At 45.1% G+C, this 14,185-nt stretch overlaps 1 protein-coding gene across 1 annotated transcript in view; it reads left to right on the top strand.

Moving 5' to 3' along the window:
* EFCAB5 (EF-hand calcium binding domain 5) overlaps nucleotides 1-14,185 on the top strand; it is a 62,743-nt gene that overhangs the window by 22,922 nt on the left and 25,636 nt on the right. Inside the window, exons 8-12 of the mRNA XM_070735467.1 lie at nucleotides 929-1,738; nucleotides 4,332-4,409; nucleotides 5,671-5,763; nucleotides 7,070-7,284; nucleotides 8,948-9,104. Coding sequence (XP_070591568.1) covers nucleotides 929-1,738; nucleotides 4,332-4,409; nucleotides 5,671-5,763; nucleotides 7,070-7,284; nucleotides 8,948-9,104 — 1,353 coding nt within the window. The remainder of the gene's footprint in view (nucleotides 1-928; nucleotides 1,739-4,331; nucleotides 4,410-5,670; nucleotides 5,764-7,069; nucleotides 7,285-8,947; nucleotides 9,105-14,185) is intronic.

Below are 14,185 nucleotides of genomic sequence, written 5' to 3'. Positions count from 1 at the left end.
TGTGTCTTGGTGCAGCTCTGTACGAAACCTTCGACATACAATCAGCAGAGTTGTTGCAGTGGTGTAGATCAGTGTTTCCCAACCTTGGCTACTTGAAGAGATCTGGACTTCAACTCCCAGAATTCTGGGAGTTGAAGTCCAGATCTCTTCAAGTGGCCAAGGTTGGGAAACACTGGTGTAGATAATGTGGGCTAGCCAGTTAAAGAGTCAAACTTAGTATTAGCAATACAGTGATACCTTGTCTTACAAACTTAATTGGTTCCGGGATGAGGTTCTTAAGGTGAAAAGTTTGTAAGACGAAACAATGTTTTCCATAGGAATCAATGGAAAAGCAATTAATGTGTGCAAGCCCAAAATTCACCCCTTTTGCCAGCCGAAGCACCCGTTTTTGCACTGCTGGGATTCCCCTGAGGCTCACCTCCATGGGAAACCCCACCTACGGACTTCTGTGTTTTTGTGGTGCTCCAGGGGAATCCCAGCAGGGGAATCCCAGCATCACAAAAATGAGCACTTCGCTGGCAACGGAAGTCTGGAGGTGGGGTTTCCCAGCGGAGGTGGTGGGTTTGTAAGGTGAAAATAGTTTGTAAGAAGAGGCAAAAAAATCTTAAACCCCGGGTTTGTATCTCAAAAAGTTTGTATGACGAGGTATCACTGTATTATTATTTACAAATATACAACAATATAATAGAAATAGATTACAAATAGGGCTGCAACTGGTGCACCAGGCGAACGTGGGCAAACGCCCCCCTTGCCACAGCTGACAATTGTTGTTCCAAGGTCAGCTGTGGAATTTTATATTTTATACTGTTGTTTGCTATTTATATTGACTGTTTTATACTCTTTACATTGTTGGTTCGCCACCCAGATTCCAACTGGAGTTGAGCAGCTTATAAATGTAATTAAATTAAATTAAATTAAATTTTTTTAGGGCCCATCGTTGAACTGGACGACATAGACCTGACGGAGTTTTGGGGCCACCTGGAACGTGACGACGAAGAGGAACCCGCGGAGGATCTGCTCAGCCCCCAGCGGACCTTATCCGAGGAAGCCTCCTTTCTCAGCCAGGTCCTGAAAGACATCCTTTCGGAGGCGAAAATAGACCTCGGAACCAGCACAGAATCAGCAGTCGACGGGGTAGAAGAAGCCAGCCTGGAACAGCCGCTCAGCCCATCCGAAGCAGGCACTGAAGACCTCCCTGCGACCCAGGACCAAGAGGAAGAACGCCCAGAGGGAATGCCGGTGGTTGAGCTGGAAGCTGAAGGAGCAGAAGCCGCCACCGAAGAAGCCGAGAGACCCGCTGGCGAAGAAGAAGCCGTTGCAGAAGACCATCCGGACGTAGAACCTCAGGCCGTTGCAGAAGGAGAAGAAGCAGAGGGGGACCTCCAACCGCAAGAGGACCTCCTGGCTTCGCCCTCCCAGGTGGCGGCCCGAGTAAAGCAGATCTTGGAGAGCCAGGACGAGTCTCCTGCAAAAGCTCCCTCGGCGGAGAAGGGCCTTGCCACGGATGGAACGGAGGCCGGAGAGACCGACGGGCAGGAAAGGCCAGAAGAAACAACAGAACCTGGGATGGAGGCCGAGGAGACAGCTGGGCTGGAAAAGCCCGTAGAGGAAGCAGGAATGGAGGCAGCGGAGGAGACTGGTGGACAGGAGAAAGCAGAGGAGAAAGCAGAGCCAGAGGTCCAAAGACCGCCCATCCTCAAAGGTCAGGCTGCTGGACCACCAATAACCGTGGTTACAGGTATGCTGCTAACATCCTACCCTGGGCTTAAGGGCTGCAAAAGTTTTACTACCACACTGTGGGAGTGGCTTATTTTGTGGGTGTGGCTTGCCAGCCATGTGACCAGGTGGGAGTGGCTTGAGGGTCATGTGATCGAGGGGTGGCTTAAACGTCACGTGACTGGCTTAAGGTGGCCAAATTGACGTCGCTCATATCAAGGGTTAGGATTAGGGTGCCTGGTCTCTCCTCCCCTCAAAGAGAGACAATATCCCTATGTATTCACTCTGACTGAACCTCCAAAATAAACTCTTTAATTCTATATATATATGTCATATGTGTACATACATATTACACACAAAAATATACATTATCTACTGCAGTGTTTCCCAACCTTGGCAACTTGAAGATATCTGGACTTTTTGTGTCGCCAGGCATGGGGGAGTTAAGTTATCCTTTCCCCCTAGGCTATTACAAGTTATGCATGGTATGTTTGTGTGTATGTTTGGTTTTATTATAAGGATTTTTAGTTGTTTTTATTAATTGGATTGTTCATGTTAGAAACATAGAAACATAGAAGACAGATGGCAGAAAAAGACCTCATGGTCCATCTAGTGTGCCCTTATACTGTACTATTTCCTGTATTTTATCTTACAATGGATATATGTTTATCCCAGGCATGTTTAAATTCAGTTACTGTGGATTTACCAACCACGTCTGCTGGAAGTTTGTTCCAAGGATCTACTACTCTTTCAGTAAAATGTTGCTTTTCCACTGTTGGAGTCTGCGGAGAGGGGCGGCATACAAATCCAATTAATTAATTAATTAAACGAATGAATGAATGAATGAACGAACGAACAAACAAACAAACAAACAAACAAACAAACACATAAATAAATAAATAAATAAATAAACTCCCAGAATTCCCCAGCCAGCATTTGCTGGCTGGGGAATTCTGGGAGTTGAAGTCCAGATATCTTCAAGTTGCCAAGGTTGGGAAACACTGATCTACTGTATTAATTCTATGTGTAGAAAGCCTAGAACTATGGCACCTAAAACACGATTTGAGTATTGCCCACAAGATCATATGCTGCAACGTCCTACCAGTCAATGACTACTTCAGCTTCAACCGCAACAACACAAGACCACGCAACAGATTCAAACTTAATACGAACCGCTCCAAACTTGACTGTAAAAAATATGATTTCAACAACTGAGTTATCGAAGCGTGGAACTCATTCCCGGACTCAATTGTGTCAACCCCCAAACCCCCAACATTTCTCCCTTAGACTCTCCACGATTGACCTCTCCAGGTTCCTAAGAGGCCAGTAAGGGGCGTGCATAAGTGCACTGGTGTGCCTTTCGTCCCCTGTCCAATTGTCTCTCCTTTCTTTCACCTATCTTATATATTTTCTTCCTTTCATATATCTTCTCCTCTATTTTTACATATTATCTTTATATATATTACTTCATGTCTATTTTTCTTCCTATGTATTTGTGTATTGGACAAATGGATGAATGAATGAATGAATGAATAAACAAACAAACAAACAAACAAACAAACAAACAAACAAACACATATACACAGCTTTCAAGTAGAGATTGGACAGCCATTGGAGGATGACCTTAGCAACAATACGATGCTTCTACAGCTCTTCTCCTGCTTAGAAAAATAGACTTTTCATGAATTATGGCAATACTTCATTCTAAACCTTATTTCTTAACCATCTTCAGCCAGGAATGAATGATGGGTCTTGAAGTCGTCCGGAAGAGAAGGTTAATGGTTGTCCATATTGCTTAGCTTTCGAGAAAATCTTCCCTGGATTAAATTCAGGCCAGAACCTTTTGCTAGGCCTGGCAGTAGACAAAGAACAGTTTTAATACTGGAGCCCTTAGACAGCCCCTATTTTGCCAAGGGAAAAATTCTGATTTTTGAATATATACACATGCTTCCAGAGTTATGCTCAAATGCATTCTCAGGCTCCCTCTACTGGTCCTGCATCACTGCAACTTTCTAACATTAATAGAGTTGGTGTCCAAAGAATTCAAAACTTGGATTTGAGGTGGGAAAACAATATTTTCCAACCTTGGGAATTTACAGGAGTGTAGACTTCAACTCCTGGCTGGGGGATTCAGGCTGGGGGATTATGGGAGTTGAAGTCCGCCCATCTTAAAGCATCCTGAATGGGGGGATTCTGGGAATGGAAGGAGGAATACAATCCAACCTGAAACCGCATGGAATTCTTTATTTTTTATTTTTTTTATTTTGTCCAATACACAATACATATAGAAGAGAATAGACATGAGGTAATATATATATAAAGAAAACTATAAAATAGAGAAGATATATGAAAGGAAGAAAATATATATGAGATATGAGATAAAGGAAAGACAATTGGACAGGGGACGAAAGGCACACTAGTACACTTATGCACGCCTCTTACTGACCTCTTAGTAACCAGGAGAGGTCAATTGTGGATAGTCTAAGGGAGAAATGTTGGGGGTTAGGAGTTGACGCTATTGAGTCTGGTAATGAGTTCCAATTCTCCTAGAAGAAGACAAATCTCCAGCCTCGATCTTTCCCTGAAATTCTGGGATTTTTTTTGTCTTTCAAAAGTGCCCTCAATGCTGCCCGGCCAAGACAGCTTGGAGAGAGCCGAAGGACCTCAGAGGATCTATGGGGAGGCCTGGTCAGGTACGCTCTTGCCCCCCTCAACCTCCCTCCCACCCCATTTCTGTGTTTTTGTTTAAATGACTGTACAGTAGAGCTAAATTTGGGTAGCCCTGTTTATTGGCATTTTATTAAACAAATTTGTACAGCCACCCAATTCACCCCGAGTCTACGGAGAAGGCTGGCATACAAATCTAATAGATAGATAGATAGATAGATAGATAGATAGATAGATAGATAGATAGATAGATAGATAGATAGATAGATAGATAGATGATGGATGGATGGAGAGAGTAAGAGAGAGAGAGAGAGAGTGAGAGAGAGAGAGAGAGAGAGAGAGAGAGATATAAATAGATGGAGACATAGATAGATAGATAGATAGATAGATAGATAGATAGATAGATGGATAGATGGATAGATGGATAGATGGATAGATGGATAGATGGATAGATGGATAGATGGATAGATGGATAGATGGATAGATGGATAGATGGATAGATGGATAGATGGATAGATGGATAGATGGATAGATGGATAGATGGATAGATGGAGAGATGGAGAGATGGAGAGATGGAGAGATGGAGAGATGGATAGAGGGATAGAGGGATAGATGGACAGATAGAGAGATAGAGAAATAGAGAGATAGATAGATAGAGAGAGAGAGAGAGAGATAGAGAGATAGAGAGATAGAGAGATAGAGAGATAGATGGAGAGATGGAGAGATAGAGAGAGAGAGAGAGAGAAAGAAAGAAAATAAATAACTAAACAAACAAACAAACAAACAAACAAACAAACAAACAAATAAATAAATAAATAAATATTGTCCTAAGACCAGCATTGGGTTACTACCGGAGCTGCGCGCACAGCTTTGCATGTCCAACATGGACACATGTCTGTCCAAGCGAGATTTTGCTTCTGCACATGCACAGGAAGCAAAATCTCACGAGGGGATGCACACGCATGTGAGATTCCAGCGATTTTTTTTGCTTCCGCGCATGCGCAGGAGTAAAGGAAAAACTCACCCAAATCTTCATGCGCCTGCACCTCCGCTCAGGAGATTCTGCTTCCTGTGCATGTGCAGAAGCACAATCGTGCCTGGATCTAATCAGCCGCTTGATCGACTCCCTTCGGGCTTCCTGGAACGGCTGATTTTCAGAGGAAGCAGCTGTTGGGGGCAGCTGTACCTCAGGGGGAAGGGAGGTCCATAAAAAGGGGGCCACCAACGGGAAGACCCCTCCCCCTTTTGGGAGGGTGCCACCAGATGAACTATGTTTTTTTTCCCCAGGCAACTTTCAGACGTCAGACCTCACCTTCAAGTACGCGGATTACGGCAAGGCCATCCGGGAAGATTGGAATAAAGAGGACTCCCGGTTTTCAGGTAGAGAGTTTTCTTTGGATTTCTTTTTATTTATGATTATTTATTTATTGCAGGTAGTCCTTTTTCCCTTCTCCTTCCTTCCTTCCTTCCCTCCCTCCCTCCCTCCTTCCTTCCTTCCTTCTTTTTTCCCACCTCTTTCCCTTTCCCTTCTTTCATTCTTTCTTTTTTTCCCTTCCTTCCCATCCTTTTCCCATTCCTTTCTTTCCTTTCTTCCTTCTTTGCTTTCCATCTTTTTTCTATTTCTTTTTTCCTTCTTTCCTTCCTTCCCATTGTTTCTCCATTCCCTCTCTCCCTTCTATCCTTCCTTCCTTCTTTCTTTCCTTCCTCCCCACCTCTTTCCCATCTTTCCCTCCTACTTTCCCTCCTACTTTCCTTCCTCCCCATCATTTTCCCATTCATTTCTTTCCTTCCTTCGCTTCTTCCTTCTTTGCTTTCCATTTTTTTCTATTCCTTTCTTTCCTTCTTTGCTTCCCACTGTTTCTCTATTCCCTCCCTCCCTTCCCTTCTTCCTTCCTTTTCTTCCTTCCTTCCATTTTTCCCCACTCTTTTCTTTCCTTCCCATCTTTTCCCATTCCCTTCTTTCCTTCTTTCTTTCTTTCCTTCCTTCTTTCCTTCCCGCTTCCTCTATGTCGATGTTATAATTAAGTGATATTAATTTCTTAATGTTCGAGAACACTTGGGTTGCCCTTGGGCAGCAGCCCCCCAGATTCTATGGTCTTCCTGTGTCCAAAGCCTGCATCTCCTTTCTTTCTTTCTTTCTTTCTTTCTTTCTTTCTTTCTTTCTTTCCTTCTTTCTTTCTTTCTTTCCTTCTTTCTCTCTTTCTCTCTTTCTTTCTTTCCTTCTCTCTCTCTCTTTCTTTCTCTCTTTCTCTCTCTCGCTTCATTTGTTTCCTTCTGTCTTTCTGTCTTTCTCTCTCTCTCTCTTTCTTTCCTTCTCTCTTTCTCTCTCTCTTTCTTTCTCTCTCTCTCTCTTTCTTTCTTTCTTTCTCTCTTTCTTTCTGTCTTTCTCTCTCTCTCTTTCCTTCTCTCTTTCTCTCTCTCTTTCTTTCTCTCTCTCTCTCTTTCTTTCTCTCTCTCTCTCTTTCTTTCTTTCTCTCTCTCTCTCTTTCTTTGTTTCTTTCTTTCTCTCTCTCTTTCTCTCTCTCTCTCTCTTTCTTTCTTTCTTTCTCTCTTTCTCTCTTTCTCTCTCTCTCTCTCTTTCTTTCTCTCTCCCTTTCTTTCTTTCCTTCTTTCTTTCTTCCTCTTGCTCTGGCCTGGGCTGCCTGTGGGCTGTCGGAGGAGCTCCAGGGCGTCTTTCTCCTTCCAGATCTCCGCCTGGGCATGCTCGAGATCCGGTCCCGGGGCCCCCCAGCCTCCCTCAGCCCCTTCGACAAGAATTCCCTCAACCTGCCCCAGTTCGTGCAGCTGTTGGAGACCTTCGTCACGGACGGGGAGTCTCTGCCGAGGCTGAAGAAGCTCGTGCAGTTTGTCAGGAGGGGATACCTGCAGACGGGGGCCCAGAAGTTCAGCCTGCTAGAGAAGGTAAGGTCTGCATAGCCCCCTATCCGCCCCCCAAAACCTCTGGGCCTCCTCCACTCACAAACCTTCCTTACAACGGCACCACAAAAGGACCTTGCAGGACCTTGTTTCACACTTATAGCAACAGCATTATAGTATTTAGACATATTTTATTTATTTATTTTATTTATTTTATTTGTCCAATACACAATGAGGGTTTTAGTGGGTATATATCTATATACGCATAGTAAAATACATGATGAAGGTTATAGAGGAGATACTCATAGTAAAATATATCTAAGAAAGAAGAGAAAAGAAGGTATAGGAATAGAACATATCAATGAAAGAATAGAAGAAGAGATATAGGAATAGAAGAAAGGTATAGGAGATATAGGAGAGCAATAGGACAGGGGACGGAAGGCACTCTAGTGCACTTGTACTCGCCCCTTACTGACCTCTTACTAACCTCTTATGGACTGCTTCACAGTGCTTTTATAGCCCAAGTGGTTGACAGAGCGTCAGCAACAACAAGCTGGATCCTCATTTTACCGACCCGGAAGGAGGGAAGGCTGAATCAACCTTGTGCCTACTGAGATTCGATCTGCCAAACTGCTGGCAGCTGGTGATCAGCAGAAGTAGCTTGTAGTGCTGCACTCTAACCACTCTGCAACCAAGACTCAGATAGATAGATATAATAGACAGATATGGTAGATTATGGATGGATGGATGGATGATAGATAGACATTTATTTATTTATTCATTCATTCATTCAATTTTTATGCTGCCCTTCTCCTTAGATTCAGGGCAGTTTACAACTTGTTAACAATAGCACTTTTTTACAGAGCTGACCTATTGCCCCCACAATCCGGGTCCTCACTTGACCCACCTCGGAAGGGTGGAAGGCTGAGTCAACCTTGAGCCGGTGGTGAGATTTGAACCGCTGACGTACAGATCCACAGTCAGCTTCAGTGGCCTGCAGTACAGCACTCTACCTGCTGCGCCACCCCGGCTCATTGATGGGTGGATGATGGATGGAGATGGATGGATGGATAGATACGGTAGATGATGGATGGTTAGATAGACAGAGGAAGGAAAGGGGGAAAGACGGGAAGAAAGAAGGAATGAATGGAAATGGAAAAATATGGGAAGGAAGGAAGGAGGGGAGGGAGGGAGGGAGGGAAGGAAGGAGGGAAGGGAATTTGGCAGGGAAGCCTTCCATCCTTCCAAGGTGGGTCAAATGAGGACCCAGATTGTTGGGGGGTGGGCGGAAGGGCAAGAGCCTGACTCCATAAAGGCACTGTGAAGTGGTTATATAAGTCTTATATAAGTCCTATCATTAAGTGTTGTACTACATGATTCTTGACAAATGTCTCTTTTCTTTTATGTACGCTGAGAGCATCTGCACCAAGACAAATTCCTTGTGTGTCCAATCACACTTGGCCAATAAAAATTCTATTCTATTCTTCTATTCTAACAGCTATGGCTGTTTCTACTAACTTAACCCTGCAGTGATTCACATAACAACTGGGGCAAAAATGGTCGTAAGATGGGACAAAGCTCACTTAACAAAACTCTCTCGCTTAGCCCCATAAATAGGGGGTTTCCCTTGTGGCCATCATTTGAGGACTCCTTGTAGGGACCAGGGACTGCCTAACACTACCGTTCCCTCCCCCTCCTCCCCCCCCAGGTCCATCGGTCATCTGCGCTGGCCCACAAGGAGCTCCTCATCGCTGCCCTGTTTGAGAAGTGGGACAACGAGTCTTCCGGGTTCTTGGAGATGAGCGAGGTGGATTCCGTCCTCAACACCTTTAAGGAAGGCATGGAAGAAGAGGCCTTGACCAAGGGTGAGAGGGGGACTCAAAGACCCTTCCAGAAAGTCATCCCCCCACCCGATCAGGAATTGCGTAGACCAGGGTCTCCCGCTTCTGCAGTGGGCTGGACTAGACAACCTCCGAGGTCCCTTCCAGCTTCTATTCTGATTGATGGATTGAAATGGTCCAGGGCAGGGATGGCGAAACTTTTTTTGGTCCACGTGTCAAAAGGGGAGTGTGGGGGTGTGCTAGCATGCGCCCCTTCCCTTTCCCCACCACACATTTATTTTATTATTTATTTATTTATTAGATTTGTATGCCGCCCCTCTCCGTAGACTCGCAACCCCCCCCCCCTATGCTGCCCCCACACCTGCGCACAATTCCTCCCCCATCCACGCACATGCGCACAGGCCTCACTGAAGCTTTAGACGTGGGAAAAAACAGCCAAACGGGCAAACCGGAAGTTCAGAAAAACACACTTTCGGCTTGCCACTGTGTGTTTTTTGCACTCTGGAGGATTCTGGGAAGCTTCCAGAACCTCAAAATGCAGAAAACCAGCAGAATGGGCAAACAGGAAGTTCAGAAAACGCACTTCCGGTTTGTCCATTGGGCTGTTTTTTGCATTCTGGGGCTTCAGGAAGCTTCTCTGAACAATGGCAAACCGGAAGTGGGTTTTTCTGGACTTCTGGTTTGTCCGTTGGGGGAATTTTTTTGACTCCGGGGCTTCAGGGAAGCTTCCATGATGCGTCCAGAGCAGTGGTTCTCAACCTGGGGGTCGGGACCTCTTTCAGGGTCGAATGACCATTTCACAGGGGTCGCCTAAGACCATGGAAAAAGACAATTTTCTATGAGCCGGGGTGGCGCAGCAGGTAGAGTGCTGTACTGCAGGCCACTGAAGCTGACTGTAGATCTAAAGGTCAGTGGTTCAGATCTCATCACGGCTCAAGGTTGACTCAGCCTTCCATCCTTCCGAGGTGGGTCAAAGGAGGACCCGGATTGTGGGGGCAATACACTGGCTCTGTTAAAAAGTGCTATTGCTCACATGTTGTAAGCCACCCGGAGTCTAAGGAGAAGCGACATAAAAATTGAATAAATAAAATAAATAAACTAAAGCTTCTATTCTGAAGCCTTGGAACATATTTTTACAATCCGACCAGTCAGGCGTTGACAGTGGGGGTGTCCCTCTGACCTTCCTGCCAATCAGCTTAAAGCTCTGTTGGGAGAACTGGCGCTAGACTTATGGTTGGGGGTCACCACAACATGAGGAACTGTATTAAGGGATCGCGGCATTATCCTGCTGTGAGCTGCCCCGAGTCTGCGGAGAGGGGCGGCATACAAATCTAAATAATAAAATAAATAATGAATTAGAAAGGTTGAGAACCACTGGTCTAGAGGATAAAACGGCCTTTCGCAAGGCTGAAAATCAGCTGGCCAGTGTGCGCATGCGTGCTAGAGCTGAAACATGCCAAAGCCTTGCGTGCCCTCCGATGTGGCTCTGCCTGCCACAGGTTTGCCATCACGGGTCTAGGATCTCCCCCTTGAACAGGGCGGCTGGACTAGAAGACCTCCAAAAGGTTCAAAAAAGGGCCACGAGAATGATCAAGGGAATGGAGCCCCTCCCTTATGAAACCAGGTTGCAACGCCTTGGTCTCTTCAGCCTTGAAAGACGGCATTTAAGGGGTGACTTGATCGAAGGGTATAAAATCCTGCATGGGATAGAAAAGGTGGATAGAGAACAATTCTTTTCTCTATCACGCAATACTAGGACGAGGGGGCCACTCCCTAAAGTTCATAGGTAAGAAAGCGAGGACAAATAAATATTTCTTCACCCAGAGGGTCCTTGGTTGATGGAATTCCCTTCCAGAAGAGGTCGTGACAGCTGTCAGCCTTGATAGCTTCAAGGCAGCATTAGACAGATTCATGGATGCCAAGTGTATCATAGGTGGTGATTGAAAGGGATGTCCAAGTGTTGGTTGAGGCAGGCAGGATTCCCTTGGGCCCCATTTGTTGGGGATCAAAGGAAAGGGAGGGTCTTCCTTCTCTTTCTGCTCAAGATCCCCATGGACAATTGGTGGGCCACTGTGGGACACAGAATGCTGGACTTAATGGGCTTTGACCCAATTGAGCATTGGCTCTTCTTAAGTCCCTTCTAGCTCTGTTGTGATTGATTGATTGATTGATTGATTGATTGATTGATTGATTGATAGATAGATAGATAGATAGATAGATATAGTCTAGACCAGTGATGGCGAACCTATGACATGGGAGCCATAGGTGGCACACGCATCTGTGCACTGGCCAGCTGATTTTTGGCTCACACGGAGGCTCTGGGAGGCCATTTTTGGCTTCCGCAGGGCCTCTAGGGGGATGGGGGAGGGCGTCTTTGCCCTCCCAAGGCTCCAGGGAAGCTTCTGGGGCTTGGGGTGGGTGAAAAATGGGCATACCGGGCCCACCAGAAGTGGAGAAATGGGCTGTTTCTGGCCTGCAGAGGGCCTCCAAGGGGGGCAGGTGAGGTAATGTTCACCCTCCCCAGGCATTGAATTATAGGTGGCGTGGGCACTCATGAATGCGCAATAAATAGCACATGGCCACGCCCTTTCGGCACCAGAGGGTTTGCCATCACTGGTTTAGACACTACAGCTGGCACATATTGAGCCATATCAGAGGGCACAATAATAATAATAATAATAATAATAATAATAACAACAACAACAACAACAACATCAACAACAACAACAAAACAACAGTAATAGTAATAATAATAATAATAATAATAATATTATTATTATTATTATTATTATTTATTAGATTTGTATGCCGCCCCCCTCTGAGGACTCGGAGTGGCTCACAAAAGTAATACAATATACAGTACAACAAAACAATGTTGGTTGGCAGGCCCCAGGGGGAGAGCCTTCTCTGTGGCGGCACCCTGCCCTTTGGAATCAACTCCCCCCGGAGATTAGAACCGCCCCCAACCTCCTTGCCTTTTATAAATTGCTAAAGACCCACCTATGTTGCCAGGCATGGGGGAACTGAGATACCCCCCAGGCTTATTCAGTTTATGCATGGTGTGATTGTGTTGTATAGTTTTAATGTTGGGTTTTAAATGTTTTTTTTAATATTAGATTTATTATACTGTGTTATTTTGTTGTGAGCTGCTCCAAGTCCAGGGAGAGGGGTGGCATACAAATCTAATATATTATTATAATTATTATTATTATTATTATTATTATTATCATCATCATCATCATCATCATCATCATCATCATTATCATTATTATGCACATGTGCAGGGGCAGTGCGGAGGGGGGCGCATGCGTGTGGGGAGGGGGAGGGAATGGGTGTACAGGCACACACACACTTTTGGCACATGAGCCAAAAAAGGTTTGCCATCCCTGATCTATGAGGTCGAGAGATCACATCCAGGAATGGGATTAACCCGAATCTGCCATCTGCTTTACTCTCCCGGGGCGACCATATTCCCCTCCTCCTGGTGCTCGGATGGAGTTTCCCTGGCCTCCTTTCCTTTGAGTGCCAGCCAGGGAATTGAGGTCATCCCAGGAGCCCCCAGAACAGCTGGAGGAACAGCTGGACAGTGTTGGAAGCAGGAGGGAGGGGTCAGCGCCATTCTTTGTGGTCTCGACACCAAGTTGCTGTCTTGCAGACATTTTATTACCCAACTGGGTTACATCATCAGTGGTGGGACGTAGGAAGGTGCTGGGGGTGGGGTTTGCTGAATGATGATGGAGGAGAAGGAGGAGGAGGAAAAGGACAGCATGGTCTTTGTTTATATACCATATTTTTGGAGTATAAGACACACCTTAATTTTGGAGGAGGAAAATAGGGAAAAGAATCAGCTTACCTGGTATTCATCTGGCCAGCGTCCTTAGCCAGCACATTATTTTATCCCCTGGTTAGGGCTTTCAAAAAAAATTTATTCTGAGAGAGTAACAGTGAAAGAGCTTGCAAGCCAGTAAGAGCTGGGAACATCATTAGCAGCTAGAAAGAAACATTCGGAGCCAGTAGAGCAATGGAAAAAACCCTGCAAAGACTTAGGTCTTGGAAAACATTCTTCTTTGGAGAGAATTAACAATGAAAGAGTTTGCGTACATTAATAGCACCTGGTTAGGGCTGGAAATAAATATCTGGAGCAAGTAAAACAATGAATAAATACCCCTACAAAGACAGGGTTTGGAGAACATTCTTCGCAGAGAGTAACCATGAAAGAGCTTGCAAGCCAGTAAGAGCTGGGAATATTGTTAGCACCTGGTTAGGGCTGGAAAGAAACATTTGGAGCAAGTAGAGCAATGAGAAAAACCCTGCTAAGACTTAGGAGGACTTGGAAAACATTCTTCACAGAGAGTAACAATGAAAGAGCTTGCAAGCCAGTAAGAGCTGGTAACATTGTTAGCACCTGGAAAGAAACATTTGGAGCAAGTAGAGCTATTGAAAAAACCCTGCAAAGACTTAGGACTTGGAAAACATTCTTCACAGAGAGTAACAATGAAAGAGCCTGCAAGGTCAGAGGTGGGAAGATCGTTAGCAGCTTGTTAGGGCTGCGGGGGGGAAAGCTACATTCAGAGTATAAGATGCACCCAAATCTTCAGCCTCTTTTAGGAAGGAAAAGGATGTGTCTTATATACCGAAAAATACGGTATCTAATTTTAAATATATATATATATCTGAACTTGGTTGGCTTTTTTTTGCAAATGTTTCAAGACCCAGATAGGTAGCATGATCATTTAAAGGAGGGTGCTGAGGGGAGTGGGGTTTTGCTCAATGGGGAGGAGCAGGAAGAAGACGAAGAGGAAGAGGAAGGCCAATGTGGACCTGGGTGATCTCTAAGCTTGGTTGCTTTCTTGCAGACGTTTCATGGCCCAACTAGGTAACATCATTAGTACTGGTGGTGAGTGTGGGGTTTGCTTCCTGTTTCTATACAGTAAGTTGCCTTGCCAGTGTTGGTGAAGGTCTGGATTTCTGCTTGGCTCTTCTTTGATTTGGGGGCATTGTTTTCTCTTTGTTTGTTTGATTGATTGTCCATCCTTGCTTATCTGCCTGTTGGTTGCTGGGGATGGTGTTTTTCTGCTCTTTCGGCTTCCTTCTTAACTTTTTTT

This window comes from Erythrolamprus reginae, chromosome 1 (assembly GCF_031021105.1).
Source record: "Erythrolamprus reginae isolate rEryReg1 chromosome 1, rEryReg1.hap1, whole genome shotgun sequence".
Classification (NCBI taxonomy): Eukaryota; Metazoa; Chordata; class Lepidosauria; order Squamata; family Dipsadidae; genus Erythrolamprus; species Erythrolamprus reginae.
Note: the sequence above shows the minus strand (reverse complement) of the source record. Positions and strands in the feature narration are given on the sequence as shown.